General features: G+C 42.8%; 1 protein-coding gene across 2 annotated transcripts in view; it reads right to left on the bottom strand.

Moving 5' to 3' along the window:
- The window catches only part of PLS3 (plastin 3), a 440804-nt gene that overhangs the window by 273069 nt on the left and 151639 nt on the right, over window positions 1-16096 (bottom strand). For both annotated transcript variants that reach the window (XM_078688533.1, XM_078688534.1), the window contains exon 2: window positions 5443-5528. In XM_078688533.1, the coding sequence (XP_078544659.1) occupies window positions 5443-5509 (67 nt within the window). In that variant the 5' untranslated portion in view covers window positions 5510-5528. The remainder of the gene's footprint in view (window positions 1-5442; window positions 5529-16096) is intronic.

The following is a 16096-nucleotide window of genomic DNA, read 5'->3' as shown; positions in this document are numbered from 1 at the left end:
GGCGCTGCGGGCTCTGATGTTCACTACCACACCTCTGGCGGCAAAAGGGAGATTCCAATTGTCAGAAAAAAAGTTTTTAAATAAAACTCCGTAGCTGGCGGAACATGGTGGAAAAGGGGGTTGAAAAGCAATTCTCCACAGAGCTTACAGTAACGAGGTACGCAGAGGGTGCGGCCTACAGAATCCACGGTGGAAGTAATTCGGGCATATCCCTTCAAAGCGCAGTGACGCAAAGACAGGCACCTGACGGAAGAGGCCCTCTGCAGCTCACAGTGGCAGTGAGAGGGACCAGGGAGACAAGCATTGGCCGCGCGGCCAGTAACAGAAAAGCTGCGCGACCATTACAGGAGGAATAGACTGGGACCTCGGCGAGAGGGAGGGTGTGGGGGGCGGGACTTAAAAAAGAGGCAGAAACGCCCACGGATCGCATCAAGGCGGGTAAAATAGTAATTGACACACCTCTTCCAATGGCTAGCCTCCATTTACGAAGCTAGCCAATGGAAGAGAGAGGTGTGTTGAAGCACCACTGTTGAACTCATTAAATCTTCGGCTGCGCTCCCCACAGCTTCGCTGTGGGACGGTAGCCTCGACCTAAAAAAAAATAAAGGAGTCTGTACTTTTGTTTAGCACAGCGCGGCTCAGTTTCTGTTATCAGCAAAAAGTGGGAAGAAATGTTAAAGGGGAAGGCAAACTGGATTTAGAAGAGACTTTACTTGTGAAGCAAGGCGAATTATAAATGAAGTATTGGTCCGTGTTGAAAACGTACATGTTTTTAACAGTACTAGAAGAAATCAATGCCTACCCAAAGGCCAACTTAAGAAGCATTGGTAAACCCAAACCATCTCACCTACCAGACGAGAGCTATTGTGTTAGTTAATGTGTTTTTTAGCCATTATGTACAGCAGGGCAGCTGCCATGCAGCCTGGTTAAAAGTTATTTAAAAAAATAAACTGTGGCAGGACTATTTTTTTTTTCCATTACTGGCAGGAGTGTGGGTGGGGTGGGAGGCAACATGGGGGAGGACATGTGTGGGTACAACACAGACAACGGAGGAGGGGTGAACAGGAGAGAAGAACAACACAGACAGAGAGGGGATAGAGGGAGGGTCATTACAGACAGAGGGCCCGTGGCGGCATGCAACAATGACAACAGAAGGTGGGAGGGTAGGTTGGGTGGTCAAGCAACACTAACAAAAGAAGGAGGGACAGTAGGTGGGGCAAGCAAAAACATAAAGTAGATTAACTGGCTCCTCAGTGTTTCCAGGGATTGGACAACCACATATGGGCCACCACAGCGCAGCAAAAACGCAGCAAAAAACAATTTGTGCCACAATATTTCCACCTATGGTGCAGTTACATTTGCCATTCCATGCTGCAATATCCTCGGGACTCTGAATGGGAGGCCTACACCAAGTTTTGCTAACACTCTCATAATGAGTGGCCTATGAAAAATAAAATAATGTGATAACCAGAGACCTGTACTAAGTTCTATTGCTGTACTATAGATACATTACAATACTATCTATTAATCGTAAATGGCTTGTCCTACAGTATGCCTATATGTTTAAACTATGCAAATAATATCTGCCTAAACTCTAACAATATGCTAAAATATACTCTAGAAACCAACTACAGACCATCTCTGCATCACAAAATTAGGCAAGACTGTTGCCCGGACACTGGCCAAGACATTAATCCCAATCACAAAGGAAGAGTTTACAACTTCGAAACATCTTCTCAGCACGAGGCTCTAATAATTACCCCACCACCTCCATTTAAACAGCATCATACGGCAAATCATGTTTATCCTTCCATCATAACTAATCTACAGATATACATGCTTCTCACCCATCTTATTATTCTTCCCTGGGTTGCAATGTGCCCATAGATCTTACAACAAGAAGAGAAGCGTTTAGGTGGTGGTAAGATCAGTCTCCAATTTTGCCTAACCAAATGCTCAACTGGGTCCTAAAAGAAAAACTGCATGTAACTGCACTAGCAAATGGACAACAGTGCTCTTGGTATATTTAACCTAGTCCCTTTGGTTATAACATTCATTAGTAAAATCCTACATTAGATCAAGGTGTGCTGTTGTCCAGGTCTTATACACAAAAGGAAAATTATCTCTCGCATACCATCCCAAACTTCAATCACTGGTCCATTACTAAATCCACAAACAGGACTTCACGCTAAAGACCATCTCCAATCAACAGGCCCTTCTGATCCAACTTTTGCTGAATGTTTTATGTGCCATGATGAGTGACACTTTATCACAATTACAAAAGAGCAGTTATCTCAAATTACTTGCCTCAGTGTAATGTAATAGACTAGAAGAAAATATTATGTTCCTCTTGTAACAATACTTCTGGTGGATAAAACATCTTCCTGTAGATTCCTCAACTTATGAAGATCCTCCAGGCAGCAGACAGGATCTGAAATGCGTTCCCTTACCGAGAGATCTACAGCATGGCTAGGTGGCAGCACCTAACTTCATATTCAGGTTTGCCAAGAACGTGATTACATCAGACAGTATAACACAGTCTGCCATGATGGCATCAGTTTCTTGCATTTTTCCTGCATCTAACCAAGACATGGATAGAGAAACAATGAGCGACAATAATCACGTAAATATCACTGCATACCATGGAGTATTATTATGATCAGCACTATCTGAGGAGATGAAGGAAGGTGATTTGGAATCCGCTGGAAGGTATAGTATCCAACAGAAATATCATTACCAAAAGGCAAGTAACTTTCTTCTAATGGAAACTTCTTCCGGCAGATTCCTCACCTATAAGTCGCAGAGCAGTACTTCAATTCTACCCAAACCGCCTTCCCTAACTCTTCTGCCTCAGGAGGAAGGAATCAGTAGTGCTAGTTACCAAGGGACTCATGAAAGACAGACATGTCACACTATCCATCACTACACACCTGTTATACATTAAACATTTGCAATGGTAAGCAAGGAGAACCAAGTACCTGCCAGGCAAATATCAGCCACTGGTAAGAGGAATAGAATCAGCTAGGGACCTTATGGAGAGAGCAATGCAAGCCGGGGTGAGGGCATCTTTCTTGGCAAAGGCATGACTCATCTTTATGCAAAGAGCATTCAAGCAAGAAATTGAACACTTCGGGGCCACCTTGCCTTTCTTGGCTCCAGAGAATCTTAGGAAGAGCTTATCATACACTCCTTTCTAACCCGTATGGTCAATGTAGAAAAAGACAGTACACTTTGGGTTTTGTCTATGTAGTCTCTTCTTTCTTGGTAGAGCGAGGAGGGAAGAAGGATGGAAGCGTGATACACTGGCCCATGTGAAGAGCAGATTTAATTTTCAGCTGAAACAGGCAGGTAATGAGGGACAGTTATGGATAAGGCACCCATGATCAGGTCTGTAATTAAGAAGATAGCATTGTCACATGTTCTCTTTAATGTGGTTACAGACCGCAGCAAATCAAAGAGTTCTACTATTTACACAACGGAGATCATCCACCTATCTAAACAAGACTAAGACACTTGTCGGAATCAGGATCTACACAGACCACATATTGAGGTAGCCAAAAAAAGTCTATTCAGCCTTGAAAAAGCAGTATAAGCCATGAAACACAAGTGAGCTGTCAAAACAAAGAATGAGCTATTCTGCCTGAAGTTAATTCTAGAAGACACATTGATATAAGTTGGAATTTTGAAGAAAAGGCGCTAAAGGAAGTTGACCGAAAAGTGTTGTATTGAACAAGTTAACTCAATTAAATGAACAGTTTTGTGATAAAATATTCTTTGCAAAGGAGCCATTTATATTTTGTTTCCTCTATAATTCTTACCGACTACATACAGTGTGCAATTATAAAGAATGCTGCTTTATAAACTTTATAAAAACAAATTCAGTGGGGTAACTCATGTGGAGAACGTACGGCGCGCTCAACCTTTCCACTCAAACTTAAAGGTTCTATCAATCTTTACAAACACCACTCAGCTTTGGTGACACATATGTGGGATTTCCGTCCATGCCAGTGTTTTCACTGCTGCAACCTGCTTTTTCAGTGCACTGGCCTCATTGCTTTCCATTCTATCCCCACCCTGCTCAGTACCCTTACAAAAGTCTTTGGTGAACCCAGTGTGTCTTTTTGACAGACTGAACTTCTTTGAGCAAAACAGGAACCTAGCTACATACAAATTTGAGCACAAGTACTCCGAATTCTCTTTTTTTCTGATTTGTTCTGTTTCCTGAAGCGTCCTTCCCAAGTCCAATCTTACCTTCTCCTTTTCTAACCTCCCCTGCGTCCATGGGAAGTCACCCTGCCCTCCCACCTCTCTAGTCTGGTAAATTATAACCCTGTTTTCTTAATATATTGCTTAACAATTACATAAGGTACCCAAGACAGTTGTGGCATATTGTGTTGTTTCCAAACGGAATACATCCTTTAATCACCTCTTTTCTGGCTGGACAGTAACACACTACACATATTCCCTAGACTGCCAACTTAAGCGTTACTAATTATTGGTAGTTTCTATTTTTTATTGCTGTTTCTCCCAATCTTGCACAATCCAGTTTGGTTATCTATGTATTTCAGTTAAGGCTGCACCAACTCAAAGGATGGATGTTGCATAAGTGTAGCACAATCACACAAGTTGCTAACAGGAGAAGGCAGTCTAATGGCTACTCTGGCTTGGTAGGGATTTGCTCTCTCCGAGAGGAGGGTAGATTTCAATGTTACCTCTCCTTTAATGGGTGGTGACTGGGTTACCTGTTGAGGCAGTCCATCCAATTTAGGAAATGTCTCTATTAGCCTTAGCACTCGGTTCCAGGGAGTGTCTTCTCTTAGTACAGAAGAGTTGCCAAGAGCTTGGAGAGCTAAGAAGCACCATTTAGGCTTCCAAACAACGGTGGAGTAATTCCTATAGTTACATAAAGACACAGGTATATGGGAAAACGTTGTGAAGTGTTTTTGATAATCTTACAGTAGGTCTCCTACTGTCTCAGTCCAAGTGGCTAGTATTCTCTAGTTTGGGATCCTACTTGCAGAGGTCACCGTTGTGCACTCGGCAGACGCACAACAAATCCCTTTTCTTGATAAAGGGTCCCTGGAAGATCGCAAGTTAGGCGCCATACTACACTAAGGAGGCAAACAGGAGCATGAATCAGAGCATTTTAAACAGTTGGGCAATCTAAATGCATCATTTATATTTAAATAAACAGCAGCAGTTAATGGACTTGTAACATTCAAATGATTACACACCACTTACACTATTCTTGTAAAACTCCCAAGCACACGGGTTCAGAAACAAAATAATTTCAACTGAATACAACTACATTCCATCACCTTAAATCTACATGAATGCTCTGCAGAATCCTGTTATTAACTTGTAAATAGTCGACGTTATTATTAGATGGAAGCAGGAGAACAATGTTTCCATCCATGAAGGAGAAATAACTACGGTACTTACCAACTTTTGAAAAAGCCTCTCTCAGTTCTTCCAGCTCATCTTTGTTGATATGGGTAGTGGCAGCCATCTTCAAACTTTAAAAATACCTGGAAAAACGATAACAACATATATTTAACTTTTTAAAAAAGACACTCTAACTTATAAGATACTTAAGAAAAACTTGCAATTTTCATTTCTGTTAAATTTAAACCCCGGATATACCGAAGCAGATACGCTGTTTGCATATGGTATCAATAACAAGACATTGTGAATAATCAGTTTCAAGCCTCAATTACTCAGTGCTGCGACATCAAAGTAGCCTAATACCGAGGCTCCACCAGAAAACCGATGCACCGACTACTCTGGGTCTCCGCAAACACGGTGAAGCTGAGGGAACAACAGGTGGTCTCCTATGCATCAAACTGCTGCCCTCCCCTGTCCATGTCAGTCACGGATGTCTACAGACTGCCTCCGACAGGGACAGGCCATGCGGACAATCGGCCCTTAGAGAACCATCATCACCGGCTCTTCCTCTTACAATGAGTGGATAGCCCTGATTTGGGTAGCAGTGGAAGGAAAGGAGGACAGGAGGAATGGTGCTGGAGGCCAAGTATTTCTGTGTTGGCAGAGGGTGAGCGGAGGGTGCTGCTGAGGGATGACAGGTAGGCTGGCGGAATTGAGCGAGAGATCCCATTATCAGCAGGAAGCCAGATTTTTGGGCATTGTGTGGAGGGGAGGGTTCTCATGGGAGTGAAGGTGGCAATGAGCAGAGCACCAGGTACTCATTTTAATTGGGGATGAGAGGAAAGGACTTGCCTGAGGGTGGTGAGGCGAATGGTAGAAAGCCAGCACGTCCAAGTGAAAAGTGAAGCCATAAAGTGCATGGCTCCTCATAATTCCTCCACCTCATACACAACACAAATGTTTTTCAGATTAGGGTTCCAAGTGACATCACAAATGGGACACCAGTTTCTCTCTGCTACTTATTTAACGTCACTCAAATTTCCTTTGTGGAAAAAAACTCCCCTATTGACAAGTCCACCTCTATCATTGAACAGGCTGGAAACACACCTGGCTTTCAGCAGACTCGTCAAAGCGAAGTAAGAACTATCCTATTCGTTAATCAGAGTGCAGTTTTTACTTGGTGGCGCATACCTTTAATCCAATATTTCGAAACTTAAAAAAACAAGCAATGCCAAAGACATTTGGTGTGGCTTTGCCTGCCAGACGTTTGCCATCACAAATGACCATTTTGTTTCGACATGCTGTGTTCAAAAGTATATTTTGAGGGAGATGCTAGGCAATTATAAGTCATTGGATAAAAGCAAAAATATTTTTTAGTTTCTAAAAGCTCATGCTACAGAAATCTCGGACACTAAAGAAAACCACTTTGCCTTAGTGTGCTCCTGGTTAAAGAGCAGAATGCCATCACCCCGTGTCAAAGTCAGGCAATGGCTGCACTGATGGGCAGGATTGTCCTGCCCAAAATTATTATGGTGCTTAGATAGCTGTACTTCCTTAACAATATACCACTGACATTTATTTCCCTGTTCAATATTCAAAGAACTAGATTTGTTGTCAACTAAGTTTCTCGGGAAAGGGGGAAGGAGAAGGTGACGTTCAATAACATGGGACTTCCACAAAGGAGAGGAGGGTTGTCCGCGCCTAACTGGGAGTATGATTGCCTAGAAGCGCAACTGCAATTTGCTGCAAAAGGGGCATCTGAATAGGAGATTTCCACCAGTGCAATTTATGACTTTTACACTGCTGAGTTAGGACTTTAAAACCATGTGGGGCAAGAGCAATATCGAGCCGCCAACATACAAACTGTTGCATACAATCCGTACATGGAGGACAGGGTGCAAGATTGTGTCACAACTCTGAAGTCAAATGATAAGAGTTTTTGGGACAACCACTTGCAGTGCTGAGGGCATGGTGGAAGGACTCCTTAGGTACAGAGTTAATGATTAACCCTGGGGTATTACAGCTGAGTTTTCTGCCCAGGTCTCCAGACTAGTAAATTCAAATTGATTAATATGCATTTCCTTAGAGTTCACCTCATGCTGAATAGTCTACGCTGAAACTTTGGCAGAGGAACTGGAGAGTGTCCGAGGTGCTTCTCATCCAATTCTGATCTCCATCATATGGTGTGGGAATGCACGGTCTTGCAGCAGTGCTAGATGGAAGTGATAACCTATATAAATACAGTCAGACAACCCAATGTTCGTGTTGCCGGAGGGGTTACCCGTGGGTGTTTTTGAAAGCAGGGGCAGTTCCGGAGTAGCTTTGTCAACTAGATGCGAATCCTGGTGAAACATCAATAGCAATGCATTGGACAGCACCTTCCCCGTTGAAAACATGGATAGCAGACATGGTTCGTTGGTAATCAGCGGAGATGGCTATCCGATACTTTGTTTATAAGAACATCCAAACTTAAAAGACTGGACACATGGAAAGCAGTACTGGAGACAGTGGAACAATTTGACGAGACCCCCATGAATTAACCAAACGTCCAGCCCTGAAAGTAAAGCAGGAAATCCATATGCATGTACATGTGGATAATAGAGTAATAAAGTTGCACAAAATGCCACCTAGGTCTGTCTACTGTTGTGTGTACTGCCTTCTCTACCAACGTTTTTTTTGTATTCTGTACTAAAATATCTCTACATTAAATAATGATGTTAATGTGCTCTCCAGTGAGATATACGTAGCACTGTTAACTTCAGAAAAGTCTGCATTGGTGGGTAAGCAGGGAATACTCTGAACTGCATAGTTTACACGTTCTGGAAATAAAGAATGCTATATAAAGAAAGAGTTAGTCAATGGCTGAAGTGGGCTGACCCATTTCCTCAGGCGTTGGTGAGTGCAAGAAACTGGTCAAAGACTTCACAATAGACCAATGGATGAAAAGGACAGGCTGAAAGGACTTCTAGTCACATTATACACATAATTTTGGAAACAAATCAGAAGGTCTTGGCTTACACCAGACCTAGCCATTCACCTAAGCACCACAACACGCATGCAGACGTTCATATTCTCAATCTCAACATACAACATCTTGATCTACAACCATTCAAGAGAATCTTTTGTTGACTCGCTACAAGCGCTCTATAAATCCGCCATGTTCAGTCTGAAGGGAGTCCAAGCAGCACAGAAATGGAATGTATGCCATTTGGTCAGCCACAAACAAACCATGGATGCAAATTGAACTGGACTCTTTCCAAATAGATCCTAAACTGCAGAGGATGGAAAAACTGCCAGCCAAAAACCATGTTGCCCCAAGAACTTGGCCCACCACCAGAAACATCGAGTTAAGTGATAAATCTAGAAGGTAATCATGGACTCCAGACTTTCCCTGGTCCAAATATACAAATAAGAAGTACTTTCAAAACCATTCATACCCTTTGATGCAGCATCTCTTATAGGTTTCCCTCATGTTCCATGTTCCCTATACTGTTCTGATGTACTGTACTTAGGGGTCCTGTATTACTACTCTCAAAGGACTGCAAAGAATCCAAAACGTGGCTGCAAGACAACCCCTACCACGTCACCTATGGAACCATAGCGTAAAAGCTGTCCATGCACACCATTGGCTAACCATGGCCTGAAGCTCCACCTTCAAAGTACTCTGCGTTGCCCACAAAGGCATTTACACAGGTGTGATTTGTTTATCTAAATAAAACTGTTAATATATGGACAAAAAATAGCCCTCCGCTGTAGAGTGGCATCTCAACTGACTGCACCCTCCTACAAGAAGGCATAGATTTGATGTAACATTCTTGAATTCAGATGGCAGCAAATAAAAATGTAAATCAATATGTAAATCCTGTATTTGTAAAGAGCAACCATTTATCGGAGGATGTCAAGGTGCTGGGGGCCGTCAGAAAGATTAAGCGAGCTATTGCCCAGAAGTCACATGGTGCTGGGCTGACCCGCCGTCGGCGATTGAACCGTAAGCCCCTCTGTTCCAGAGTAAGCCGCCTTGGCCACTGTACAGCACCTTGTTGTTTCCTCAACAGATGAGGAAAGATTCCGCTAACTAGAAACAATAACTATTTACCATCTCAAAGAAGACAAGGATGACAGAAAAGGGTGATCTGATCCACGCAAGAAGTGAAGCCAAACCTCCTTAGAGGAAGATATGGACAAGCACATACACAGCTTTCTCTTACTCTAATTCAGTCTACAGAAGTGGGGCACACAAACAACAGCAAGAACATTAGTAGCCACTTCCAATCACACAATAGGTCTCTCACCCAAGTCACAAGAAGGCCTCCAAGACTAGGCTTACATAAACCCTAAAAAGAAGATCAGATCACCACACAGTAGATCTAAGCAAGATGTGAATAGGTGATGGAGTATTCTCAATCTTCAGTTAGATGGAGTATGTAGGTGATCCATGAGACCATTGAGCCAGTGTGTGTGTTTTACATTTAGGCTTTGATAAAGACACAGAGTGCAAGGGTGCCTGAAATAAAATGAAGCAAGACACGATATTTAACTTTATAAAGTAACAGCTATTCTAAAATGCAGCTCTGAAAACAAATCCACCCAGACTTAAATGAGCAAACTGCTAAAAATTTGGCAGAAAGTATATAAACATAATACAACAGTTAGATACTACTAGGTTCACCTACATCCAACTCACTAGATCAATAGCATCAAAGCTGATGTGCACCTGAACTAAACCCCTACTGGCCTGTGTTCATCAACAGGAACAAATGTGCTACCCATGGAAAGACAGAGTTCACGCAGGTATTCTCAACTTCGAGTGCAGTCCTGGGTACCTGGCCAAAGACAGGTCTTCATGTAATTCCACATAGCTATAGATCTTACTATCTATCTTACTGGCTAGGGGTACCATTATACTACAGCCCTTTCCAGTTTAGCATAATTAAGGCCTAGTTATCGGTCAAGAAAAATAGACATTAACATTTCTTACCCTTAATGGAAACTCTGTGTCTCTGGAGTTGAGCTATAGAAATGCCACACCTCGGAAGAATTTAAGAATGCAAAATGTAGGCCAGGGTAAAGTCAACGGGTCGATACACCCCAAACATAATGTTGACAAGCTAGCTGTTCTGACGTCCGCTCTCTGCAAGACTCTGGAGAGCACTATGCCTATGGTATAGCTGGGAAAGAAACTAGCAGGAAAACTCCAGAGACTCCACATCAATGTGCTGATGTTGGATAGATGGATTCATTCCATGAAAAGAAATTCATGAAGTACTTTTTGACAAAATGTCTCTACTTGAACCAAAGTATAATGTATTCAGGTAGTCACTGAAGACCCTGCAGGTGAAAATATACAAAATGTCAAGGGGCAGCTAGCTTTTGAACATACACTTCAGCAGGGCTGTTACTCCAAGCAAATAGTGACCAGCTTCCATGGGAGGCTGGTTGGGTCCGGTCTAGTTGTATAGTGCTGGAAGATTCTTACACCAGTTTCTTATAATCTTTTTTGAGTCTGCTTTCTCGGGCTGTCAGTCCATTTGAGTGATAAAACAAGGTACCTATCCAGATCAGTCAGCCAGTTTCAGAAAGCAGAGGTCTGGGTAGTCACTATTAGTCGAAAAAGTTTCAACTAACAGGTAAGTCACATAGTGGCAACCGCCTTAAGCCAACAGGCAAATCAGCAATAAGTGCCTACGATAACTTTTTGCAGGAGATGGGTGATATTGCAAAGCAACAACTGGACCACAATTGTGCCCAGGATTGCTACTGATATATTACTTGCCAACAAGGTACAGTGACCATTACATTAAAAGTAAAAATTATGCTAAAAAAAATAACTATAGTCCACAGCAATATACATCACATGTATTCCAATCACTAATTTTGTGAGTACACCAATCTCTACATATGAAACAATACCTTTAGTGTTGTATAGGTCACAAAGAAAATCTGCACTCTACTGCAAACTCCAGGTCTTCGGTTATAGTTAAGATATGCTATATAACTCCCAAATGAACAACCTCAGAGCAGATCTGAAATTAGAATTTAAGTTGATCTATTCATGCAATTTCTTGCAAGTACTTACAAAGTAGATGATCTTCAATGCCATTCGTGATCACCAACATAGTCTTATCTCGTAGAAAGTGATCTGGGACGTAGGCGCAGCCTATCTATGTATTGCAATGGGCACCACCTCACATCCCAAGCATCCCCCATTACACATCACTGCTATCCTGATAAGACAACAAGGTCTCAGACATGGAGGAATCCCCTGGAACACAGGGTCAGGCGCTCTCCGATAGCCTGAAAAATAACCTATGAGCAGAACCCAATCACCTTTGATTCAGGAATTCCTTGAAAATGAACTTTTGAAGTTGACGCTTGAGTAAGAATCTGCGATAATACCAGCAAAGATGGAATAAATGACTGAATGCTTTTACAGCCACTTAATCGTGCCCCATTCTGGCTCCTTTACTAGCACAACGAGGTAACCATGAGGTAAAACCATAAAATAACACATAGAAATAAATGTTAATGCACCTAAGTATTTTATTGTCCACATGCATAGAGAAGTAGCCAGAAGTACGGCTCAGGGCTCCAATGTCATAACTGGCCGATCTGTGCAGAAGAAACAATTGAAATAAACGATAAGTTGAAGTTATGTGTGGAGCATTCCCAAATACAAAGCGTTCTCAGATGAGGATGGCTCATTGGCTGTTCACAAGCCAGGACTGCGTGGTGAGCAGTACATTGGGTCATAACTTTCTGGCAAAAAAACAGCCAAAAAGAAAAACGCCATTTCTCATCTTCCGAAAGATAAGTAAACCTGCAATCTCTCTTGTTTATGTACAGGTGTAGACGAAGCAGGATTTGCATTGCAGACCTTGAACACTGCAGTGAAACTTATCTTCCACGTACAGAATTCTGGTGGCTTTTAATGCGGACGTAAAGGCAGACGTCACATGAGAATCCCAAGAGCCCACTAGCGTCATTCTGGGTAAACCATTCATTCAGAAGTTTGCATATGTAAATGCATATGTAAAACAGTGCTCAGCGCTCCGATTGAAGTTCATGTTGCAGATGTAAAGTGTAGCAAGCGCGCAACACACATTGGACTCACCGGGCTTCAGCCCCCCCCCCCCCCCGTCGTGTGTGGCAGCCCGGGATGAGAGAGATCCCGGGCACACACACAGCCACACCCGAACGTTTCACAGGTCTTTAAAAGACCATTTGAATGTTAATTAGGCCTTGCTGTTTCACCCCTTGTTGGAGGCGCTGCAGCTCCACTCTGCCTACTGATTAAAGGTTCAGCCCCCCCGAAATTTTTTCTTAGCCCCCCCCCCAAATTTGGCTCTAGTTGCGCCTCTGAAGTGTAGTGAATGTTACATTGTCCCGAGGCACCCTCCTCTCATCACTTCCGTGGTTTCTCCTCTGCTGGCAGCGATACGAGCACCGTCTGGCATCGGAACGCCAACATGCCGACCATTGGGCAAGAAAACAAACACAGGCCTATAAATGGAGCCAGTCACGGCAAACCCTCTGCGAATTGCAGCCATAATCGAAGGCTAAAGAAAGAATGTATACACTCCCTTCCTTTGCCCTGCGCGGTTTAGGTCTCAGGCTCATCGTTTTCCTTTAGGGAAGATAACAATCCATGACCACTAAAATCAGCAATGACATCAAAAAACACCAAACAAAAAAAATAGATTGATATATTTTTATAAATCGAAGCAACTGTTAGAATAGTTAAATTATATAAAAGCCCTGTGTTACATTATATTAAAATAAATAAACATTTCGCATTCTCCTGACTACAGCCAATTCTGAGACCAAAAAGCTTCTCTTAATGGCAAATACAAAACGTTCAATAAAGCCCCTGCTAAAACGATTCAGCAACTTACACGAATAGCCACGAGATCATTCGAGGACAAGCCACACACAGTCGTTCCTAGTAACCCTAAGAAAGAACTTCAAGTGACTCCAAACAGATTGAATTAAAACGCGCACGGTTCAGTGTATTCATGACCGCGAGAAAACCGAGAGGGCAGAGCCAAGAACTGGGTAAAGATGCCAGAATAAAAGAAAATGGAAACAATGTTGGAATGGGTGAAGACTATGTCAATGATTACCATGATGTGTGCAGGCCAGTTGTATAACAGAAGCATGCATGGCCAGACCACGGGTGCCTCAACAACGCGGTCACAACAACGAACGCATCTTCACCACGCATGCCTTTACCACACATGCCTTTACAATGAATTTCGTCGTAAAGACATGATTGGTAAAGGTATATGAGTAGTAAACATCACACCAGTCCTCCCCGAGCCCTAAAAAGTGGCTCCATTCCTGCAATCTACCGGCCCCACCCTAAAAACTACTTCAACTCCCCACTCTGAGCCCTAAAACCCAGCCAAGAAAACGACCCTGATCACAGCCCCACTGCCCTGAACCATAAAACTGCACTCAGCCCTGAAAACAGCCCCTCCCCCTCACCCTGAGCCCTCAAACCTGGCCCTCAGTGCTAAAAACTACCCCCAACCCCCCGCCCAAAGCCATAAAGCTCTGCCCCCGCCCTAAAAATTACTCTGACCCCCAACACCCCACCCCGGAGTCCTAAAACCCAGCCTCAGCCCTAAAAACAACCCAAAGCCCTAAAACCAGCCCCCAGCCCTAAAACCCAACCCCTGCACCACTTACCAGGCCGCGTCCCGCAGATTTCACGCCGGATGTTTCCTGTTCTTCTCCTCGCCCATCTAGACCGTTCACTGCGTTAACCACGCATATGCGTTGTTAAGGCATATCTGTGGCTCAGGCAAGTGTTGTCCTGCTTGCGTGGAAACTACAAATGTGGCTCAGCCCGCATTGTAAAGGTAGTTGCCTGTGCAGACCAGACAATGACAATACCAATAAATGCAATAACATGTGCCATAACGTGTGCCTTCATGACCATGCCGGTACCCGGCAATGCAATGTTAATGCAGGTCTTAACATATACACGCACAGTAGCACAGCCACCAGCAATGACGAGATCAATGTATGTCATAAGCCATGCTCAAATTACAACACTGTTACTAGTAATAATGCCGACGTACATTATGACCTAAGCAAACTTAACAGTCTCCACTCATTTGAGCAGTCCCGCCAGCAAACCTTGTGCATCAGGAAAATATAAAATGATAACAACCTCAAGTTATCATCATTTTAGGTTTCCTTTCTTCCACTGCATTAAAGCAGTGGGGCAACGCTCCTCCGCCTTATTGGAGGAGCAGCCGTAGAAAAGCCATCTGTGCCCTTATCAGATGCCCACATTTGATTTATAACTTGGATGCTTTTTTGGAATGTAGAAAATTCCTTTATTGTAATGCATGAACTGAATATAACAAACAAAAACATTGTACACCGAGAGACTGAGCAGATGCACTATCAAGGCTCTCCCAAAGGCAGAGTTTAATTAAACCAACTTATTCCCATTTTGCCAAGCGCCTCTCGTCTTTTCATTTATTTAAAGTAAACTCCTATCCGAGCAACAACATTCTGCAAGTGATTCTTGCTAGATTTATCAATTTTGAAGCACATTTGCAACACCATAAAAAGTGCAGCACTCCAGAGCTTTGCATGCTCCAGTGATGGAACATTTGCTTGATAGTCTCAGAAGAGAGGCTGTCTTACTCGTGTTTGAAGGTGCAACGTTTCTCCTCCACAACCTTCAAAATTTTATTAAACGTTAGCATGGTTCATGCAGTTCAGAAAAGTTGCAAAGATAAAAAATACAAATCAGGAAAATATTTATTGCGCAGATTACATTTTGAGAATAAGTGTTGCCAAGCTGATAAACTTCAAAGTGCAAGCATTACCCTTGAAATATTAATTTAGCACATTTCCCATCTGGAAGCTTGATCTTTACTGCTGGATTACCACAAATCCTTGACAAGAACTTGCTCTCCTGAAATTGACAACACCAACCACAAATCCTTGACAAGAACTTGCTCTCCTGAAATTGACAACACCAACCAGATGACGCAGTCACAGCACATCTATTAAGCAAGTAAACGAACAAGTATACAACTTTATCTCGTGTAATACTTTTGATCTAGGAAAACCTGTTCCACGGCTAAAACCTCTCCTGTTAGAGTAGTTCAAATAGATAAATGCAAACTGTTAAAGTCCCATTTACCTTCAATGGTCAGGTCCATTCAACGGAAAAAGCTAAATTAATTTTTCTGCCCACCTCAAAGCTGTAAAGAAGATATACTTTTAATCTCTTTTGGAATATAGCATTCCAGTCTTTTGCAACCCAGAAGACTACGTTAGAGTTTCTTTTTTTTTAAATCATACATCAACGCAAAAGTTACCTATGTTATGTACGTATCAGTGCAACTCTATTGCAGGACTAGCGCATCTTCAAAACCTCGCAAGGAGTATATTATTAATTGATGGATACCAGGATGTTGTTCTTTGAATTCTAGCTTTCAGATTGGTGGAAATGGATACTGTACTGTTTGTGCATTCAAAAAGAAGTCCAAACCTGTGTGAAAGCCAGTTTGGGGGTCAATGACCGGTACAAAAGTGCCCCGCCCTTCACCTTTTTTTCCCAAACATGGAGTGTGTCTGTGAGGCTGAGCAAATGTCAGCCTGACAGACACTCTTTATGTTAGGGTCAGGCAGACAGGCACTGTACGAGCGCTAAATGTGCAGAAGCCTGACTGCCTGAGATTAACTT

The sequence above is a fragment of the Lissotriton helveticus genome, chromosome 4_1, assembly GCF_964261635.1.
Source record: "Lissotriton helveticus chromosome 4_1, aLisHel1.1, whole genome shotgun sequence".
In the NCBI taxonomy this organism is placed as follows: Eukaryota; Metazoa; Chordata; class Amphibia; order Caudata; family Salamandridae; genus Lissotriton; species Lissotriton helveticus.
The sequence above is the reverse complement of the archived record's forward strand: the minus strand, read 5'-3'. Positions and strand labels throughout refer to the sequence as shown.